Source organism: Abrus precatorius, unplaced genomic scaffold (genome assembly GCF_003935025.1).
Source record: "Abrus precatorius isolate BTA unplaced genomic scaffold, Abrus_2018 Scaffold3, whole genome shotgun sequence".
NCBI classification, from domain to species: domain Eukaryota; kingdom Viridiplantae; phylum Streptophyta; class Magnoliopsida; order Fabales; family Fabaceae; genus Abrus; species Abrus precatorius.
In genome coordinates this window covers 30,713,183-30,734,544 of record NW_020874373.1, presented here as the reverse complement: position 1 = coordinate 30,734,544, position 21,362 = coordinate 30,713,183, and the positions used below count along the sequence as shown (strand labels likewise).

At 32.0% G+C, this 21,362-nt stretch overlaps 2 protein-coding genes across 6 annotated transcripts; both read right to left on the bottom strand.

Annotated features, from left to right (window-relative positions):
- Window positions 1-250: 250 nt before the first annotated feature.
- On the bottom strand, window positions 251-3,765 carry LOC113861889 (pentatricopeptide repeat-containing protein At1g56690, mitochondrial-like). Its single transcript, XM_027494979.1, has 2 exons — window positions 1,113-3,765; window positions 251-709 (listed from the first exon to the last, which is right to left on the bottom strand). Exon 1 carries the CDS (start codon window positions 3,750-3,752, stop codon window positions 1,605-1,607), a length of 2,148 nt encoding a protein of 715 aa, XP_027350780.1. The 5' UTR covers window positions 3,753-3,765; the 3' UTR covers window positions 251-709; window positions 1,113-1,604.
- A 5,293-nt stretch (window positions 3,766-9,058) lies between these two features.
- Window positions 9,059-19,781, bottom strand: LOC113863925 (probable LRR receptor-like serine/threonine-protein kinase At1g06840). 5 transcript variants are annotated; one of them, XR_003504574.1, is made up of 22 exons: window positions 19,259-19,354; window positions 18,932-19,036; window positions 18,502-18,652; window positions 18,279-18,350; window positions 18,099-18,170; window positions 17,491-17,634; window positions 17,326-17,397; window positions 17,126-17,197; window positions 15,705-15,779; window positions 15,006-15,074; window positions 14,847-14,915; window positions 14,641-14,709; window positions 14,365-14,451; window positions 14,178-14,246; window positions 13,469-13,980; window positions 12,684-12,842; window positions 12,310-12,593; window positions 11,761-11,812; window positions 11,571-11,629; window positions 10,767-11,026; window positions 10,233-10,367; window positions 9,199-9,655 (listed from the first exon to the last, which is right to left on the bottom strand). XR_003504574.1 is itself a non-coding variant. In XM_027497708.1 (21 exons), the coding sequence occupies exons 2-21, from the start codon at window positions 19,023-19,025 to the stop codon at window positions 9,296-9,298; spliced, it is 2,877 nt and encodes a 958-aa protein (XP_027353509.1). In that variant the 5' UTR covers window positions 19,026-19,036; window positions 19,259-19,623; the 3' UTR covers window positions 9,059-9,295. The 5 variants fall into 5 exon arrangements, 3 of the variants coding, with proteins under 3 accessions (XP_027353509.1, XP_027353508.1, XP_027353511.1); XM_027497708.1 differs by lacking the exon at window positions 11,571-11,629 and having other exon boundaries at window positions 9,059-9,655; window positions 19,259-19,623; XR_003504573.1 differs by lacking the exons at window positions 11,571-11,629; window positions 19,259-19,354 and adding an exon at window positions 19,121-19,140 and having other exon boundaries at window positions 9,060-9,655; window positions 10,748-11,026.
- Window positions 19,782-21,362: the final 1,581 nt, after the last annotated feature.

Genomic DNA, 21,362 nt, shown 5'->3' with positions numbered 1-21,362 from the left:
TAACTGAGTGCCAGAATTAAGAAGGGTAGGAGCTCATTCTTCTGTCTATAATAATGGAGAATATCATGCCAGCCTGATAAGCACTTTGCCCTAATTCTTTATGAAAATTAAATCATATAGCAGAAGCATATGCAGTGAAATTTTCTTTCAAATTCTTCCCAAGTTGACGCAAATTCCACTTTAAATACATGTAACACAAATCTCTGTCTTAACATCACCTTAGTTGGAATATATCCACCAGAGTTGCCTTTAACAATTTTCTGCATAAAAAATATTGTCATGGATACTAGTATGACAAAAATCAGGAAAAACGGCAGGAATGATAGCACAGACAAGTTTGCTTCCAGAAAAAGGACTGACGGGAATATGCATTACATCCTATGTGAGAAAATCATGTGTAAACTTAGTTTATTAAAACAAATTATATGCTAATACATCATTTTATATTAAATACAGGTGTACAAATTTTCATGCCAAACAACTACATTTCATTTAAAATAATGTTGTGACTTCATAAGTTGTGTATACAAATTCTAGCAAAAAATTGCATAACAAGATTCAGTATTGGAAAAATTTTAAGAACATAATCCCTGACCATTGTATCATGATAGCCTCTTCTCTGTATTATCAGGAGAACAAGTCAATAACTGAGTGCCAAAGTTAATCCCTCAACACAATCAGTTGTAAAGGAAGCAAAGCATTCTGCAGTCTAAAATGAAAAAATCATGCCAAAATAAACAAGTTATATCCACCTGACACAATACTTTCCACAACATATATAAATTTAATTCTAAGGATATCATACCTAAAAAGGTCTAACAAATACAAAGTGTTCATGTATTAGGAATTTTGCAGGCAATTGAATGCAAATTTTATTATCATGACAATCTAGTAAATCAGTGTCTAACCATATCTTTGTAACATAACAAACAAAAATAGAAGTGTTAAGTAGCTTGAGATGTTACTTTAATAAGAAGGGAACACAACCTATTTTACTAGGGAAGTTAATATTTTATCTACCCTCAGTATAATCCTTCATAGAATATATGTTTAATGTGCGGAAATAAGAGATAGGACAAGAGGGAATTAACTGATGCTACAAAATGGATTACCTTGCAATCAATGTTCCTATTATGTGATATCAAAAGCTCCTGAAACACAACTCCAGGTATGTGGGACTGTAGGATATATGGGTCAGAGCATACCCATAACAGCTTAAAACCTTCCCTTAACCTCATTGGACAGCATTAGATGAGCCAATAAATTTGTCAGTAATTGGTATCAAGTGCCAGTTCTTTGAAAGTGAATGCCTTCATTCCATCTATTTAAATACAGATGTTCAAGGGTGCAACCGGTATAAGCAGTATATCTCTTCCTTTAATGATAATACCAATTTATCTGTCAGCAGAATGTACCATAATACTCACTCACGTTTGTTACAATTGTAATTTGTAAGTGAAAAGCTCAAAACTAAGGAGATTCTGTTTGATTCTAGAATACAGCCCACCAAAGTATGGGTATCCAAGTCCAACAAACCCAGGGACAAAGAAACCCTCTATTCCAAGCTTCTTCAACTCTTAGCCATAGGTGATCTGTTTCAAGGATCACCAATAGTCCTTGCAAGAACAGTAACCATCCTTAAAATGGTGAAATCTATTAGCATCCCTCAAAATGATCTCCCTTCCAGTGACTTTTGCAATCAATTTGATTGCAGTATGACAATCCCCACAAACCCGCAAATTTTTCATAACTCTAATTGGCATCCCTTCAGGAACTTTTAGGAGTCCATATGCTACAGCTAGTTTTTCACTATGATAACCCAAGCTATGTGTCTTCTCTTCCTCGTCCACATCATGATGGACAAAGGTACCATCAGGACAGTACCCAGCTTCCCTTAATAATCCACCTATCTTCTCCAGCATTTTCATGATAATAGGCTGCTCAGGGTGGGCTTTGCTGTCGCCCACAGTGAACATATGTACCTTTCTCTCCACCTCAATCCAGCTACAGCCTGGCAATTTAACACTCCTCGTTTTTATCTTTTTCCGAAGGACTTCAACATCCCTCCATCTTCCTCTAGATGCATACATATTTGAGAGCAACACATAAGGTCCAGCATTTTTGGGTTCTAGCTGTGCAAGTTTCTCAACTGCAACTTCAGCCAAATCCAGCTTCATATGGGTTCTGCATGCTCCTAATAATGCACCCCAAACAATAGCATCAGGTTCCATTGGCATCTTTTCTACTATTTTCATTGCATCATTCACCTGGCCTGCTCGGCCTAGCAAATCAACCATGCAAGCATAGTGTTCAACTCCAGGTTCCACTTGATATTTGAATTTCATTGATTCAAAAACTTCAAGCCCTTCTTTCACCTTGCCACTATAGCTACAAGCTGAAAGAACCCCTATGAAGGTAACATCATCTGGCGGAACTCCAGAGCAACACATATCACGGAAAACATTTAAAGCTTCCTCTCCCAATCCATGTTGGGAATAACCAGTGATCATAGAGTTCCACATAACAACATCCTTCAAAGGAAACCTGTTAAAAACCTGTTTTGCTCTCACAAGATTGCCGCACTTAACATACATCGTAATCAAGACTGAGGCAACATATAGATCTTGATCAAATTCAGATCTCACCAACTGAGCATGGACCTGCCTGCCATGGTCAAGACTGGCCAGACTGGCACACACAGAAAGAACACTGATCAATGAAGCGAAATTCAGCGCAACCCCTTCCCTTTGCATCTTAGCAAACAAACCCAACGCTTCCAACTCATACCCTTTCCTTTCATATACCTTAATCATAGCACTCCAAGTTCCCTCATCCCTCTCCTTCATTTGCTCAAACACACGTCTAGCTTTATCCACCTCCCCATAAAGCCCAAACCCCATGATCATTTCATTGCAAGCAACAATCGTTTTCACCAGCATTGCATCAAAAAGCTCAGAAGCCTCTCTTATCCTCCCACTATGAGTATACCCCATAAGCATAGCCGTCCAAGACACCTCATTTCTCTCTGGCATCACTTCAAAAAGCTTCCTTGCAACATCCACCTTCTGGTTCCGTGCATACCCAGAAACCATTGCAGTCCAAGTAACCACATTTTTCTTTGGCATTTCATCAAACAAAGCACGCGCTTCATCCAAACGACCCTCCTGACAATACCCTCCAATCATATTTGTAACCGCCACCACATCCTTCACAGGCATCATATCAAACAACTTGCGTGCATCCTCAAAACGAGACTGTTGCAACAACCCACCAAGCATTACGGTCCACGACACCACGTTCTTGTGAGGCATCTGCCAGAAGAGCCGTTCCGCTTCAACAACAATGCCGTTCTGCACGTAACCGCGAACCATCGAAGTCCACGAAACAACATTGCGGTCGGGCATTGTGTCGAACACCCTCCGTGCTTCACTCAGCATGCCGTTCTTGATGTAACCGGAAATCAAGCCGTTCCAAGAAACTGTGTTTCTGTGTGGCATTTTATCGAACAGAAGAATGGCCTCTCGGGGTTGGTGGGCTTCGAAGTATGCGGCGACCATGGCGTTCCACGAAGAGATGGTTCTGTGAGGAAGAGGCATTTCGTCGAACATCTTGCGAGCATTTTTAATTTGTCCAATTCGCGAATAACGTGCGATGGCTGAAGTAGTGGTGCACTGTGACCTCACTTGCACCATCGAGCACCAACGCAGAGTTGCGCGACCATGATGACCCATTTGTATGCGTCTACGCACCATTACAAAGCAAACAACAGTTGCTGGTGTTTCCTCTTCGTAAATAAATGATAGGTATTAGAATATTCATTAAAAATTAATAAATAAAAATTCTTAAAAATTACATTAAAAGAATATTAATATTTCTAATAAGTATAAAATTTATAAAATTGTTCTTTATACATTCAAAATTTATTATTTTAGATTTTTTTAATTGATAGATTTTTTTTTTTTTTTTTCATGCAAATCATAATAATTTTAAAAATAAAAACTTTTTCATATACTGATACAATTTAAATTTATAATAAAAATTAATTTTTGAATTAATAAAATATTAAATATCATTTTAAGAATTTTAAAAATTCTTTGCAAATCTTTATGTATGTAATTTATTATTTTTAGAATTAAAATTTTTATATTTACTTTTACAGTCTCAATTTATTTTTAAACAAATACTAATTTTGTATTAATAAATTGTCCAATGCTATTTTAAATTTTCTACATACCCTCTCCATACACTTATCATATATGCTAATGTTTACAAAATTTACTTATGCTATTTTAACTTCACTTAAACAAAATTACAATAAAAAAATGGCTCTTTGGATAAATATTGCTTAAGTAATAATAAATTCGCTTAAGTGAAAATATTATTAGTTTAAGTAAACTACAAAGACATAGAAATCCTGCAATTTTAGCTTTAAGCAAAAAATAATAATTTAAACAAATATTGACAAAATTAGTTTAAGTGAATATTATATAGCTTAAATAAAATTTATAGAGAATAATATTACTGCAACTATTTAGCATTCAACCATATCTCTTTAATCATTACCTTTTATTCCAATTTAGCCAAATTATGTTACTGAGAGAATTGAGATGAGTATTGTTTTCAAATTTAATTGATTCTACTTACTAATATCATCACAATTCAAAGTATAATAATGCAAATAGAGCATGATTATTTAAGTAGTTAGATTTAAGAAATAGGTTTGCATGCAATAAAAGAAAAGAACAAGAGGAACAACTAATTGACTATGTTTCAAGAAACAACTCTCACAATTCACAATGAAAGTTCATGAAATATATTTTTCACCAAGGTAAGTATTTCTCTCATCCAATCACATTATGCATATAAAGCCAACATTGATATTAATCTCCTTATCATCACAATTGCAAAACAAGGTCAAGATTACTAAGGTCTTTCAAGCTTGTAATGTGGTTGAGCTTCAAGTGAACTTAATTTTTCTAGACAAGAAATGAACATTTAAAAATTGAAGTGCATTTACATCTCATTTTGACTTGAATGTTAAGTACATTCACAATTTTTACTTTGTTTCAGACTTTCATCATCTCATTTAAGGTTCACAATCAAGCACTAAGCATTAATTTTTTTTCAACCAATTTTAACAAGAAAATTTGTTCAGTGAAATTCCAAACAACCCAATGTACCATTGTATTCCTTTCAAATCAAAGATCATCAATAAAACTTTCTAATGAATTTTCAAAAAGACAATTTCTATTATCCACACCAAAAGAGGATAAAGTCTAAGATAAAGTGGATAAACCCAAAATAAACCAACTAACATAAGTGACTTAAACATAAAACAAAAATTCGAAAGTAAAGCAGTAAACTAAAACATAAAATAACAAAACCATGTGTTCGTGCTCTCAATTCCCTCCCATGAATCTGTCTTTCATATCATCTACATCTTCCTCTTCACCATCGTCTTGTCCTTCTTCATCTTCTTTTGCATTAGCTCCTGGCCCCTCGAAAAAATTGGCCTGTACCTAGACCATACTACGTGAGCTGCAAATTGTTCTGGAGTGAGCCATGAGTTTAGAGTTTGCTCATGCCAATGTTGAGCAAAAAAAATGGTTGAAGGACTCGTTCAATTGGTGCTGTCCTATCTGATTGACTGCTTGCTAATCCTCCAAGTGATGTATATGAATTTCCAGCCTCTTGAGGTATTCCATCATGGCTGACATTGATGGTTGGTCTGGGATTGAAGGTGGAGGCTGGTCTGCTGTCACTAGTTTTGCCTGGTCGGGTGCTGGTAATGAGCTTTCAGGATTCATTAGCTGTTCTTGTGGGTTGATGCAATTCTTATCTATGAATTCTTGTCAAGTGGTGGCCTAATTTTCTCTGAAGGTGTGACATCAACACCATGGGCTACACAAAGGGTAGTGATTAGAGCAGGGAACCCCAATGATCTGCTGGATTGCTCCAGGTTCTGGCCAGCTTCTGTGATGACAAATTGATGAATTTTCTCTAAAATAAATGTTTCTATGTCTATGCATTATTGGCTCATGATGGAGTGACAAGATAGCAATGGGGCATGTTGAAGTTTGAACTATACCTGATTGACACTATGTTGGCTAATAGGAATGTCATCCACGTTTGGGTCAGGGACTTCATGTTCCCTTTTAGAATCCTTAGTACCTTTTCTGCTTGGTTTGCTTCATAAGAACGCCTTGCCAGAACGTCATCCACATAGTTTAATCATCAACCAGTGTGAACATCTCAAAGATTGCAAAGAAATATCACTATAAAGCACATAATCACAGTTAGAGTATTTTATCAAACACTTGGTGGGCATTCATCACAAACAAATAATTTATACATCTACCCATTCACAAGAATCACCAATTTCAACAATCTAAACATTGCATTCCTTTTTGTACAATACACTAAATCCAAAAATCATCACAATGCATAGGGTAATATTCTAAAGCAAAGGAAATGACAACTTCAAGAGCAAAAGAAAATTGCATTGAGATAATGAGTGAAGTAATCATGAAGATGAGGACATGTAACTTGCTAGGAGATGTTTTGAGAATGAATAAAGAGGGGAAGTAGGAGTTGTGTGAGATGAAAGCCCATATTAGAGTGATGTGAATGTTTGAGGGAGTGGGAACGGTTAGATTTTTAAACAATGAACTCCCTCCCCTTTTTTGAAAACTATTTTGCGATTTCTTGCTGCTCAAGCGAAGGAATCTTTACTCAAGTAAAAATGCTTTGGATGTTCTCCTTTCTAATTTTTCAATTCTTGTTTAAGAAAAATATTAGGCAGTAATTAATTATTATTTTTTTATATTTTTATTTAAGTAAAAAATTCTTTGCTTGAATAAAAATTAGACAGATTAAAACAAAAATTTTCTTTTAAATTTAATAAAAACTTAAAAGATTTAGAAAAAATCTTCATCATTATCTCGTAATCAAAATAAATGGGTTAATTTAAATTCTTTTAAATTAGAAGTAGATTAAAACTTAAATTTAAATAATTAAAGGTAATAAGTGTTCTAATTCAAATTATTATCTACTAAAACTTGATATTTAACGACAATATTATTATAAGTAAGAATTATTTAATTTTATTCGATTTATGACATTAAATTTTAACTATGATTATTGAATTTATGGAACTAACTATTTGAAATACAAAAAAAATATTTAAACTCTTAGAAATAAAGATAAAAATAAATTTAACTTCAAAATTGTTACAATTATGTTTTTAAAAGATACTTGCTTTCAAAAACAAAAATACTTTAAAGAACCTGTTTTAAATATATAATATTTTGATATTTTTAACTTATAAAATTTATTAATGACTAAAATATAAATATTATCTTTTAAAATCTGTTATAATAGATTATTTTGTTAATTTATTTAAATCGTATAATAGATCAACTCATCATAGTAATAATTATTATTATATTTTTAAAAAATAAATATCCTTTTAATATTAGTTAGTAATTGACAATTTTTTCCTTCAAGAATAAACTCTTGTGTTAGTTTTAAGATTGAAAGTGTTAGATAAATTGTTTATTGAAATATTTATATGAATTAATTAATTTTGACTTTGTTAAATATTAGACACTTTTTTTTTATTAATAATTTATGTTATAACAGTACGTATTAACTAGAAATTAGTTTTCAAAAGTCCCCCTCTCCACATGAACTTGGAAAAAGGTAATTTTCCTAAACTCTACGATGTTCTAAATTCGAAGCTCTAAATTAAGATATTAACAAGAAGAGGATAAAAACTCTAAAACCCTTTTAAACTTTAAATTTTTTAAGAGTATGATGATGAGTCTTATTGGTCGTTGGGTACAAGGGATCTACTTCACTGCATGGTCAATGCTGTTTTAGGGGCATTGGGTCTTCTTGAGATAGGGCAAATATTTCCGGATTTAGATCCTAAGTGGAAGGGTTGTGCCTCTTCCATATTCATCTAAAAATCTGAGTAATTTATTACAAAAAATAAGTTCCTTTCTACATTATTTCTTCCATCAAAATCTAATACTAGTTTTAGGCATTAATGTTTCTGTCTTTTCGATGTTAATTTGAATTCAATCCCTCACCTTCGAATACAATAAAAGGAAATTGAAAGTTAAAAAAATTAAAAATCACACCATCTCACACAAGAACTTGGTAAGCAACCCAAGAGACATAGGAAGGCTACCATCCTGGTGCTTTTAAAATTGTGGCAAAGAACTAGAGTTATCAAAGAGTATAAACATGATGATGCTTCAAGAGGAATCAGCTACCGAAGCTAGAGATTGGTGAGTAGTGTGTGGAGAGGAGAAGAAACAATGTTGTTTTAGAGTGGAAGAAATCGAAATAACCTTGTTTTGGCATTCCACATATCACTTAATGAAAAAAAGTTAACACTTAATAAAAATTATTAGACTAAAGTGTCCAACATTTAACAAAGTAAAAAACTAATCCATGTAAATATCTCATAGACTAATTTATCCAATAATCACAATATCAAATATTAATTCAAGAGAGTACTCATAACTGTCGACATAAATAAACAACTTAATTTTAAACTTCTAGTTTTCTTTTAGATTCATGTTTGAACAACACTATGTTAAATTACACTTAAAATTTTTTTAACTTGTTTTTAAATCCGTACTTTTACAGTGACATAGTAACATGGATACGAGTGAAAGTTTTTTTTTAATATGTTAAAATAAAAGGCTTAATTCCTTTAAAGTTTATTCATTTTAAATTTATCATAATTATTATTTATTAAAATCAAGACTTGTCCACATGTTTTTTTTTTATTTTAAAGATAAATTTACTATTATTTAAATTTTAAATTTGGCTTTAAATTAAATGACAGAGATTTCATTAAAATTAATGAATTGTCAAGAAAATTCATGTTATATTTTCAAAATACACAATGATGTCAGAAAAAAAAAAGGTGTTTCTTTCATAAAAATTAATGTATATGATTTTTAAATAAATAAAATGTATGTTATATAATTCACTCTTCCGCCTCTAAATTAGAGATATCTTCTTCAAATCACAAGTAAAGTTAGAACAACTTCTTGTCAATTGATTTATTAGGATGATTGGTGGTTTTTCACTCTTTTTTGACCGAAATAGTAGAGTATTTTGTTATAAATTACACGTATAGAATTTACAACATCCCCCAAGAGAAGGGTAATAGCTATTTACCTAATAAACTTCTTATCCTTTAATATTAATCAAAACCTTGGTATAAAAAAATCATAATTACATCTTTCAAAATATGTTGGCAATTAACATAGCAGACTCAACGAGGAACAATGGTGGGAGTGACATCACTAACAAGATCACTTCCTGACACATATGAGGACATGTGTTGTTCTTCTCTTATCACATGGGATCCTGATGTTGATGATGATGATGAAGGTGCCATTTTACCAGAACTATCCAAGGTAACATCAGAGAAACTAGTTTCACTTTCAGGCAACATTGCAATGATATCTTCTAATTCCCTGACCACATCTAGCATTGATGGTCTTTCTTCTGGATTGTCTTGGCAACAACTAAGGGCTAGTGTTAAAAACTTTTCCAAGCAATCAGATGAATAAAAACCCATACTGTTGTCTATGATGGAATATATCTGCCCAGATTGATATGCCACATTAACCTGACACCAAATTGTTACATTATTGATGATGATTTGTTTAGTTCACATTCTTCCATATGGTATGTAAGTAAATCACACGTCTAAAAGATTGAGAATTTAAGGGCTTGTTTTGTTTTGAAAAACAGTTTGTATTTATTTACTATTTTCACTTATAATTACAATAATGTGTAGTCATTTTCTTTTTGTTATATTTGTACGGAAAAATAAAAAATTGTAATTTTTATTGCTTTTCATATAAATATTTAAAAACAAGAAATAAAATTAAACTAATATAATATTTTTTAAAAAGATAAAAATTGAAATGTTGTCAAACTAAAGAGGCATACATGCCCCCTTTTCTGTACATTGTGCTTGCACAGTAATAAAATTTTCAAGACTTTTAAAGTGAAAAAATTAATAAAGGCAGAATGTAAATACACTAATAACTTGAATTTAAATATTTTATAAACATAATTAATTTTAAATCAATAATAAATAAATTTTTATTTTCTCATTTTACATGTTTTTTCCTTTAAAATTATCCAATGTTTTGTAAGTGAGATCTAAGAGAGAAATAGTGGAGTAATTAGGAAAGTACCTCACGGACAATGTTTTTGCCATGTGATATAGGTTGCATGCCCGTCAAAAGCTCCAAAAACACAATTCCTAAGCTATAGACATCACATTTATCAGTCAACTTATGAGTCAACAAATATTCTGGGTCCAGGTAACCCTGCGAGCAAAATTAATTCATTATATTAATCATTTTATACAACGTTAGAAGAAAAATTGACACAAAGATTGCACCAACTCCAATATCATATAATAAGAACATATTGGAATATTACTAAGGTAAGACATGACAAGCCAGAAAAATGTCAAAGTTAATTTGCCAGAATTGAATAAAAGGTATCGTTTGAATGATTTATATAGGCCTAGGATAAACTTCTAAAAAAGTTTTTGTAGGAGAAAACATAAATTGTTTTTAATTTTTATAAAATGTTTTATTATTTTTTTATACTAATTTATTTCCCTTTTTAAAACTTCAGTAGAAGTTTGTCGAATCAGAAAACTTTTCAGTTCTTGAACATTGGAATTGAAAATGATACTAACTTTTCTTTAACAAACTTACTGGTGTTCCCTTCACAACTGTTGACACATATTTTGGAGCAGTTCCTTCTTCATCTAAGTATGGTACAAGCCGTGACAATCCAAAATCTGCCACTTTAGCTGTAAACTTGGAGTCCAAAAGAATGTTACTGGCTTTAATATCTCGGTGGAATATAGGAGGGTTAGCTTCTGTATGCAGATAAAGTATGCCTTTGGCTGCACCCATTGCAATTCTCAACCTCATGCCAAAATTTAGGCCATCCTTGGTTTTTTTTCTTTTACCTGCCACATCACAATACCCATTAACTTGAATCATATCTAATTACATCATTTAAAGCATCAACAATTCCAAATTATGGTGCTGTATTATTATAATGATTTTTCTAACATGGTAGCAATGCACATGATAAGAATCTAGATATAGTAATTTTTTTATTAAAAATTATAGAATTCAATACATTTTTATTATAATATTCATTAGCTTTCCTTTCTTTCATATTTTCCTTTTTAACTTCTATCTTCTTATTCTCTACTTACAAGGATGGAATGACGGAACACTTCTGCACTATATTGATACTGCCACTATGATCGTCATTTCTTTTGTTTCAACATGAATATCTTATCTATTAGGAGTAAAATATAAGACTTCTAAAGAGTATTCATGGTAGTCATGTAGTTTGAAGTTATAACTCTATAGAAATCAATTTATCCTCAATCAATCAATTCAGCAGATGCATTTCACCATCCTCAGTTATGTGGTATGTCGATACACTAGAGTTCAGATTTGAAAGCTATCAAATTTATTATACAAATTCTAAACATTTACCATAAAAATATTCAAAATTGCATGAACATAGATTATATTTTTGTAGGTGAAGCTCAAAACTGGAGAGCAGAAAACATAAAGAAGAAAAAAAGTTAATATGCACAAACAAAATAAAGTAGTAGATATCTATTCATATTTGGCATATACATCATTGCTAATTTTAATACAGAAAATTCCAACAGTTTCATACCAGAAATCCAGTCCCTTAAGGTGCCATTGGGCATGAATTCATAAACCAACATCTGAACCAACAGAAAGAGTATATGAGAATAATATTGTTGTCAATGTCAAGATTCAACCTAATACGGCAAAACTTATGTTTATACTCAAAGTATACTGTCCAAAGATAAGCTTTCTTGAAAATACTAAAATAATAAAAACAATTCAAGAAAAGAACTACAGTCCACACTCCATATTGACATAAATATCTAGTGACAGTTTAAATACAGAAATTTGTGTCAGCATGCAATTCATCTAATGTGTGAGACATACCAAACCAGATCAACAGAAAGAACCGACAAAAGAAAAGGCTTAAACAGACTAAGACAAACAACATGATATTAGCTCAGGGAAATGGTTTAACTTAACAGGTAGATGAATGTTTATCATACGCTATGACATTGTTTAATCATTATGCAGATTCAAGCAGAAGAAATTCTTTTACCATTTACATTTGAATTATTAAATAAAACTAGTTGCAAGATGATATAGAAAACATAAGTTACTATAAGTTAGATACCTGCTCCCCTTCTTCATTACAGTATCCAATCAGTGAGACAAGATTCCGATGGTGTAACCTTGATAAAAGCTCAATCTCGGTCAAAAACTCTTTTTGCCCTTGTAAGGAACCTTCTTCTGCTCGCTTAATGGCCACAAATGTTTGATCAGATAAAATGCCTTTATAAACATTGCCATAACCTCCTTGGCCAACTTTAGTTGAGATATTAAATTTGTTGCTAGCATGAGCCAATTCTTTGAAAGTAAACACTTTCATGCCATCTATTTTGATAGATATATTAGAGGCTGCAGAAAGAAACAAACATTTAAATCTCTTTCTTCATAGATAATTCAATATGATATAATCAGCAGAAAACCGTAGAATAGAATACTCACACATTCGCTTCCTGGAAATCTTGTGCTGGTATTTCCAATGTCTTCTAGAAATCAGAAGAATGATTATTGCAGATATTGATAAAACACAGGCAGCAGCTGCTATTGTTGCGGCAACTATTATGCCCACACTAGTTTTTCTCTTCCCCGAATCAATAATTACTAGCAATAAAATGAAAGTTAAAATAGAGAAACTCAGAAAGTAGAATAAGTTTATTAACAAAAACTAACACTAATTACGAGATAACTCTATCCAATTCATCAACATACATGATTATTATGGACAAACAAAGGGAAACTACTTCTGTATGGACATTTATCTTCCGTGGATCGAGATATTTCCCTTTATTTGTTTTAATATGAGGATTTCTTTGGACTTAAGTGAAGAGGTTCTCTCATGTTTGCAATTTACAATCAAGAATAGAGATGAATACAGACAGTCATGTGGCTTCTCCTTTTGTATGAACAAAATGTCAGAACATTAAATAAATAAATATTATTATTTTAAACTTTCAAGAAACATTTCAAATCAAATAGAGAATTTATAATAATAGGAAGATGAGAATATAGAATTACAAATAATGTGCAATTTTTCTGCAGTATGCATATTAAATCGCCAATCACTTCAACAAGCAGCAATAGAATTTCTTTTGACTTCTTGTTATTGAACAGTACAAACATATTTGGTGAGATGCAATGATAATAATATATAGTCCAGTTGGCATAAATTTGTTATGCATATTGTAAGATGCCACAAAATAGTAAAAAGTTGAGATTAGGAAACTTACAATTTGCATAAGGTCCAAGAAGAGTGAAGTTCATGAGCTCATATGGTCCAAAAAGATCATTGCGAGCAAATTGCCATGATGTGAACAAGCCTTTAATGCGACGAACCTCACTAGTATTGAACATGTTAGAATTTGAATCATTGTAGGCAGGGAAAAGTTTTAAATACATTCTGAGACGAGGTCCTTCTTCCCAAGCAACTGAATCTATTGAAAGTTGATAAAGGTCTAAGTTTAAGGACTCAGTAATATAGTTTTCAAAACTAGTTTGATAGGGAGGAAAGTAAGAAAAACTTGGACTTTTCAGCCTGTATCCAATTCTCAAAGGTGCTGCACAAAAGCAAGGAACTGGAGAAGAGGGAGCATATTCATAAAAGTTATCCGTTGGACAAGATTGAACTTGACAGCTAGGTTTTGAGTTTGTTGAGTCTTGAGTTGCTTCACCTCCTTCAGGTCCACAATATTGACGAATTCCTTGCACGCTAGAATTCTTGCAGATAGGATTGCCAGAAAGCCTTCAAGGAAAAGAGAAAGAAATGATAAGAAATTTATGCCACACCAAAGGCAAAGCATAATTGTGACCATGTTTTTCATAGTTAACATGAAATTGAAAATAAAATTAAACAAAAATATATGCAATGTCCTGAACATGATATGAATTATATAGAGAATTAGATCATGTGGATGCACCAAATATATGTGATCATAATACCTCAAGGTAACATTTTTTGGGGGCTTCAAATTTCCCAAGACATCCAAAAATGAGTTGTTATGGAGATCACTGCAAAAATAGGACAAACATAGTGAATTTTCTTTGCAGACAACATAATCAGTATAATAATTGAATTCTAAAAATCATTTCTTTGACACTGAACTAATAATCCAGATTCAGAAGTTACATTGTAAGTTTAGCTTTCTCACTGAAGGACATGTTCTGCCATATGCTAGAAGGGATGTGCCCAGACAGTAAATTGTTCTCAAGTGACCTGTGTTTGACAATGAAAACAAAATATTCACCCAATGTGCCAAGAATTGCACATTTATAAAAGTCTGTCTAGATTCTAGATGCCAACTTGCTTCTCATAAATAGAGTTCTATTTAAGAAACTTCAAATATTGTTACATGATAATTAAATAAATATTATGTGAAACACAGGTTGATAAGTATCTTCTCACAAGTTCTGGAGATGAGGATATGAGAAGCTTTGAGGAATAGATCCATTCAGGCGATTATTGGACAGATCACTGCAACAGAAGGAAAGTTAGCACATCAAACTCAATTTTGTCATGGCTAGCATTAAGATAAATAAATATTGTGAAATAGATGAGGAAACCAAGAACATTATAAACATAAAATAAATAAAATTAGGCTATTTACATACATAGTTGTCATATTGTCTGCCAGTTTCTTTGATGGTAATTGTCCAGTGAACTGATTCCAGCTAAGATCTCTAAAAACCAAGAACCAATCAAATAAGTTGGTAGCTAAAATTGAATAAATTTACAAATAAAGTAAATCCACTAAATATATTCGAACATACAAATAGCTAAGCTTGGGTATTGAACTGAAATCAGGAACAGCACCTTGCAGACTGCAGTTTCTTAGACTTCTGTTAAATCAAAGAGGAAATGTTAGCTGAAAAAAACCACGGTTATGTTCTTATTTTCGTAATTGAAAACATGACAGTAAGATTTTGTGACCTTGTATCCTACTTGAGCTTCAAGGTAAGCCCAAAGTATGCCTTTCCAAATACAATTTTGTTAACATCCATTCCTAATGGCTGAGGTTAAGGAAATAGAACATAGCAGTAATAAAGGTTTTATTGGGAAAGAAAGCATTTATTACATCAGAAATACAAAAGTTATCTTTTATTTCCTTTCTTTCCCAATAAAAAACTTTCCTTCTTTATCTCCTTAACCTCAACCCTTAGGATAGTTGTTAGCAAAACTATTTAAATACTTCCAACACACACCTTTACATGAAAGCTTTGGCCATGAAGCATGGAAAACAAATGCTCTCTATTTTATATCAAAACTTTAATTTGGCAATGAGAGGATTAAGGATATAATATCAAACATAATCATCAAAAGGCTAAAAACAGCTTGAGGCCATTTCAAGATACCTTTTGATTTAAAAACTTAAGCTGTCAGTGAGGGATAAAGAAGGTCATTAATTATATGTAACATCCTACACTAAATGGAAAAATAATGGACAAGTAGCTATTGCTAAGAATACTTACAGTTTTACTAGCCTTGATAAGTTTGCATAGGTAGAAGGAATTCCACTCCCGCTGAAATTATTGTTATCAAGTTGGCTGCAAGGGAAACAAGTAAATATGAACAATAAGAGACTCTATCCAAAATCCTTTTTCTGGCTAACGGTAAAGTACACATGAGAGCATATAGATGCAAAATGTGTGGTACATTCGACTATTGCATTACATGATCAAAGAATAACCAAGAATGGTAAAGAAAATCTAAAGGCTATAAACTCTTAACTTACTCATATCCCATTTCATGTGAAACTCAATTCACACTTGATTCCAATACTCCCCTTCAAGTGTGAACTTATCTATTTATATCGGCTCTCTCCACAACAAAAGTTTTCTCCATCACGAGTATCCATGTCTATACCAAGTGGGCTGTCGTCTACTTAACGACACTTTTTGAGCTCTACACCTTCCACACATGGATCATCTAGTGTCACCATTTTCTAGTATTCATTTTTTTCAACACTCCCTTTTGATCTGTTTGCTTCTTTTAGATCTCTTGATCATACCTAGGACTCTGCTACTGATGTCCTAACTATACCCGCACAATTCCTCACCGTGTAATCATTTTATGGCTCCTTTAGCAAACATATAACCCCCAAGATCATATTAAACTTTTTATACAATAGTCCAGGCATGGACAGACAATATAAGTCAATCAATTATAAAAAGCTAAAACAAGAGAAGGTCTTATAAATAAATGGAGGAAGTCCATATGCAGAACCAAGTTACCTTGGGGATTATCAAGAGTATAATGAAGATAATATGAGTTGAGGATACATTACTAATTGCTTAAAGTTTCAAAGGTGCAATAGAGCATAATACTTCCATGGTGTTGCTTTATAAACTCAATTATATATACTAATAATAAATAGCTTATACAGTTAGCTCCCTTTTGCATTAAGTAGCAAATAGAAGGTAGGAATTCATGCTAAACATGATCTAAGATGTATAACTATGACATTAACATTAACATTAAAAACCGGAATTTCTATCAAGTTTTTATGCGCATGTGCATCTGCAAGTCACATAAGGGTGACAACAATAATGACAATCCTTTCTCCTAAACTCTGAAATGAATCCAGAGTCCTTCAGAAGAAAGGATAGAGTGCTCACACACACACACACACACACATTCTTCATTTAGTCCTGTCATCTGATATATCCTCCGATATTATTGTAACCTCTCTAGTAAACATGTATGTTCCTATATGTTTATAAACCATTTTGTTTAAATATCATGAGAATTTGGGCTTATCATATCAGAGCATGATTTTAACACGTTCACCACAAATCAAGCAAACGTGTGTCAACTACTCTAATATATAAAGATATAAAATGAAGAAGTTGATAAATGCGACAAATCTAAACAACGTGGAAGGAGAACATACAGTATTGCCAACCCATGTAACATGGAGAATTCTGGTGGAAGATAGCCAGATAAGTTATTGTTGTCCACAAGCCTGTAAAATCATTTCAACAAGCAAGCATTGACAAAAATGTAAGAAAGGTCAATTTGGAGATGCATCCTAGGATGCAATGGAAGTTTTAAACCACTATGGAAATGTAAAAAACTGACTTCAATACTCACAGGTGCATAAGGTTGGGTAGCTTAGAAAGTTTGGATGGAAGTTGACCATTAAAAGAGTTGTTGTTCATATGACTGCAAATATACAAAATGGAATAGATGAAATACGGATAAGAAATCCAGCTACAAGCTCAGTTGACAACGCATTTGGCTTAAAGATCCACTTACAGGTGTTTGACATTGATCAAGTTAGCAAATGACTCCGGTATAGGACCGGATAATTGATTTTCGTCTAATTGGAGTCTATTCAAATTTTTAAGGTTGCCAAGCTCATCTGGTAAACTACCAGATAACTTATTCCCATTCAGGAGCCTGCATAGAAAATACATCAGAATAAGTATTATTGTGATAGCAGAAAAGGAAAATTATGTACATATGTTGGAAACAGTATTTAATCTGCTGCATGATTGCATCATAAAACTTCATAGGTTGCAGCATTAGCTTGTAAAATTCTGTTCAATCATGAACACTAAAATATAGAAACTAGAATATCAGAAATCTCCCCCAAATATTGGTTTTATTTACTAGAAGTCTTCCTTGTATATTCAGCCAATTAGACTCCTCAACTGAATTTCAAACTTGTGCTACAATATGGTTATCTATAACAAATAAGGGTAAAAAGAAGTCCAAATTTAATTCACCATAAATGGATGAGCTAATAAGATCCATCTTTTAAAATAAATAAACATATCAAGCAGGACAGACAACACCACCTTAAAATAAAAATTTGATGAGGATCAATACTAATAATTCATCTTCTTTGGTAAAGTTCTTACAAGAGTCTCAATGCCGTAATATTTCCAATCTCCTTTGGTATTGATCCTGTCAGATTGTTCCACATGAAATCCCTTCAATCATAAAACAACAAAGATATCAGCATGTCATAAATATTACCATTGGTTCTCCTTCTACATAATTTGTTTCCAGAGAACAATTTACAAAATAACACAACTTACAGTATCTCAAGATGGGATAGCTGACCAAGCTGTGGTGCTAGAGTTCCCGAGAGATTCATTGTCATTAAGTAGCTTCAACAAAATTGGGATAACAAAAAGTAATTGAAATTTAGCAACCCCTTGAATATTAACTCTGTGAACTATATAATTAACACTTTACAATATCTAAATGATAACATTAAAATAAGAACAAAAAGAAAGTAGAAGGAAAAAGAAGCCATACATCTCACGAACATGGAAATATCCATCAGCACCCTTCTTATCAAAACACCATACTCCTGTCCAGTCTGATGCACATGGATCACCCTTATTCCAGCTCTTCAGATTGTCCTTGGGATCAATCAAACTTTTCTTGATGTGTATCAGTGCATCAACTACAAATATAACAAATATAGGCCAATTATTAAGGTTAAAATTTTCAAATATCAAGTCAAATTAATGAAAAGTTACACTTAGCACACTTTATCTCTAAGCTAATCATTTAAGATGACAAATCCCTTTCTGTCAAAGAAAAGGGATAGCATATCGCTCCCTATTTTCCATTGTGAACTGAAATTTCAATCTGAGCTCTCTTTGGTGTCTCGAATCATAGACCAAAAAGAACAAAGTAAAACAAAAAGATTCAGAAATTTGAAGGCATCAACCAAAATTACCTTCTGTAGGGTCTGTTCTTTGTGAGGCTGCTATGAAGATGATAAAACAAAACGAAACAGCCAAGGCATATCCATGACTTCTCAGAGCCGGCATCACAGTATATCCTATAAACCAACCAAATGGACGAAGGGATGATGAATAAAGGAAGTAATAAACATTGTAAGGAATAAGATTCATTCATACCGTACATTCAGAACAAAAAATGAATACTTTATTGGTCTAAAATTTCATCACAAAAATACATGGAAACCTTATCATGATGTCAATTTCACAGGTAAAATCAATTATTTAAAAAAATAAATAAATGCTGAAAGCAAGCCTCGTACAATAACTCCGGTTGATTTTTCTGGTTGGAAACTTGAAAGAAAGAAGTTCAAAGGTGGCAAACTTGTGGAACTTAACTTTCCCAAATAACTAAAACTCAAAACTATAGCATTAGCTTATGTTCTATTTATGAATCAGAATCTCAGTTGTGAATTGCTTAAGTAAATTCCTTATCCAAAAATCTCACTTGAGAAGAAGGGATGATTCAAAATGTGAAAACTTGGTAGAGTGAATGAGTTTGATATCTGAAAAGTGAAGTAAAAGGCTTGCAATGAAAATCCAAAGTCAAAAATAGTGAGCCCGTGAGGATCTTATTAGCTAGATCATTCTGTCATCATAAAATAATGATAATACTAAATGATTCATTGAAGACCCGAATAACATTTTTTTTCTTTTAAATCTTCATTTTTCATTGTTTACTAAATTAAAATGAGAAAGTTATCTGTCTAAGTTTCTGAAATGGCAATTTGCATTGTCATCGTGGTTGGTGTATCCGCTTTCTCATTAGTCAAACACACCAAATCGGAACACGCCAATATCATATCAATACAATATTAATATAATAATGAAAAGTTGTTTGTGTATCACTTTTTTATATCAACATATGAAGCCCGCCAACTCCTCCCCCACCAGCATGTACTTGTACCACCACCACCACCACCACCTTATGTAAGAATATAATAATTACTAATAACATAATATGCCAATGTCTTTCACTTTTAAAAAAATATATTGTTAAAATTTTTCATGCATATTTGTCTATATTTGATTATTGATATTTATGTCCTAAACTCCTCCATTTTAGTTTTGTATTATGTTATTTGAACAGAAATTGGATGGAACATGCCTTTTTTTACTATGTAAAAAGTTTACTATTTGGTAAGTGTGTATTAGTTTTAAAAAACGTACATATTTCATAATTCATTTTGTTATATTAAAAATTGAGTGAGTGCGTGTACGGAGTAATCAATTTTATGACATGTTATATTTTTTTATAGTAAACTATTGAATGAATTGAGTGAGTGTGTGTACGGAGAATGGGATGTTCTGCTTCGTCGGTGGATGTGCCCAAAATAATAATAATAATAATAATAATATCGACACACTTGAAATCATGTCAAATGTGTGATCCAGTTATTATGGAATGTGTAATTTTTTTCTCTTAAATAATATTTTTATATTAAAATAACCTTTTCTTTCTCACAATCAGATATAAGTCAACTGATTGATGTATCTACAAACTCTTCGTTAAAAATTAATTCCACCAAACAAACCTCAAATATTACTTACGCCAACTTTAGCTTATTTATTAAATTAATATGTTTTTAGAAATAATTTTTTAAACTAATAATATTTTGAAACTATTCTTCTGGTTGAAGCTTTTTTATCATATTACATGTGAGTATCACACTAGTTTTGTTTCTGCAATATGTGATATTAATTTTAACAATTTTAATCAGCTACAATCTTAAAAACTTTGTAATTAATATTGCATGTTAAAGAGACAAAATTAATCACAGTTTCTTAAATTATAGTCATTTAAAACTGTTACAACTAATATTACTAGGGTGATGAAGCATAAAATTGTAACGAGGGTGATTACAAAATAATCCTAGTAACTCTTTTACCAAATTTTATCCAGAATGATGAATAATTATAATGTGAAAAGGTCGTGTAATGTGAAAGCTGGCACTATGCTTGTTTTTATGTCACTTTGCACCTTCTGAGAGAAATATCAAAGCGTCCACTTTGATGTGCCGTCACTGTGTCACCCTTGTCTCTGTTCCTCAATTCCTCATTCGGATCAATCAAACTTTTCTTCATGTCTGTAAATGGATTCACGCACTACAAACATAGGCCAAGTATTATGTTTATGTTTGAAGATCCACCAGAGGAGTGGAAAAAAAAAATACAAATTTATCATTTAGATGAATAAAGATTAATTTTTTATTTATTTGAATAAGTAATATATACAAAGAAAAATTAGCATAAACAAATCTAAGTTCTTTATTGTACAGTTTTTTAATGTTATAAAAAATAATTTGATTTTTGAAATAGCTAAAATATGAATAAAAAGGAAAATAAAAGTCACCCATTATTGAGAGA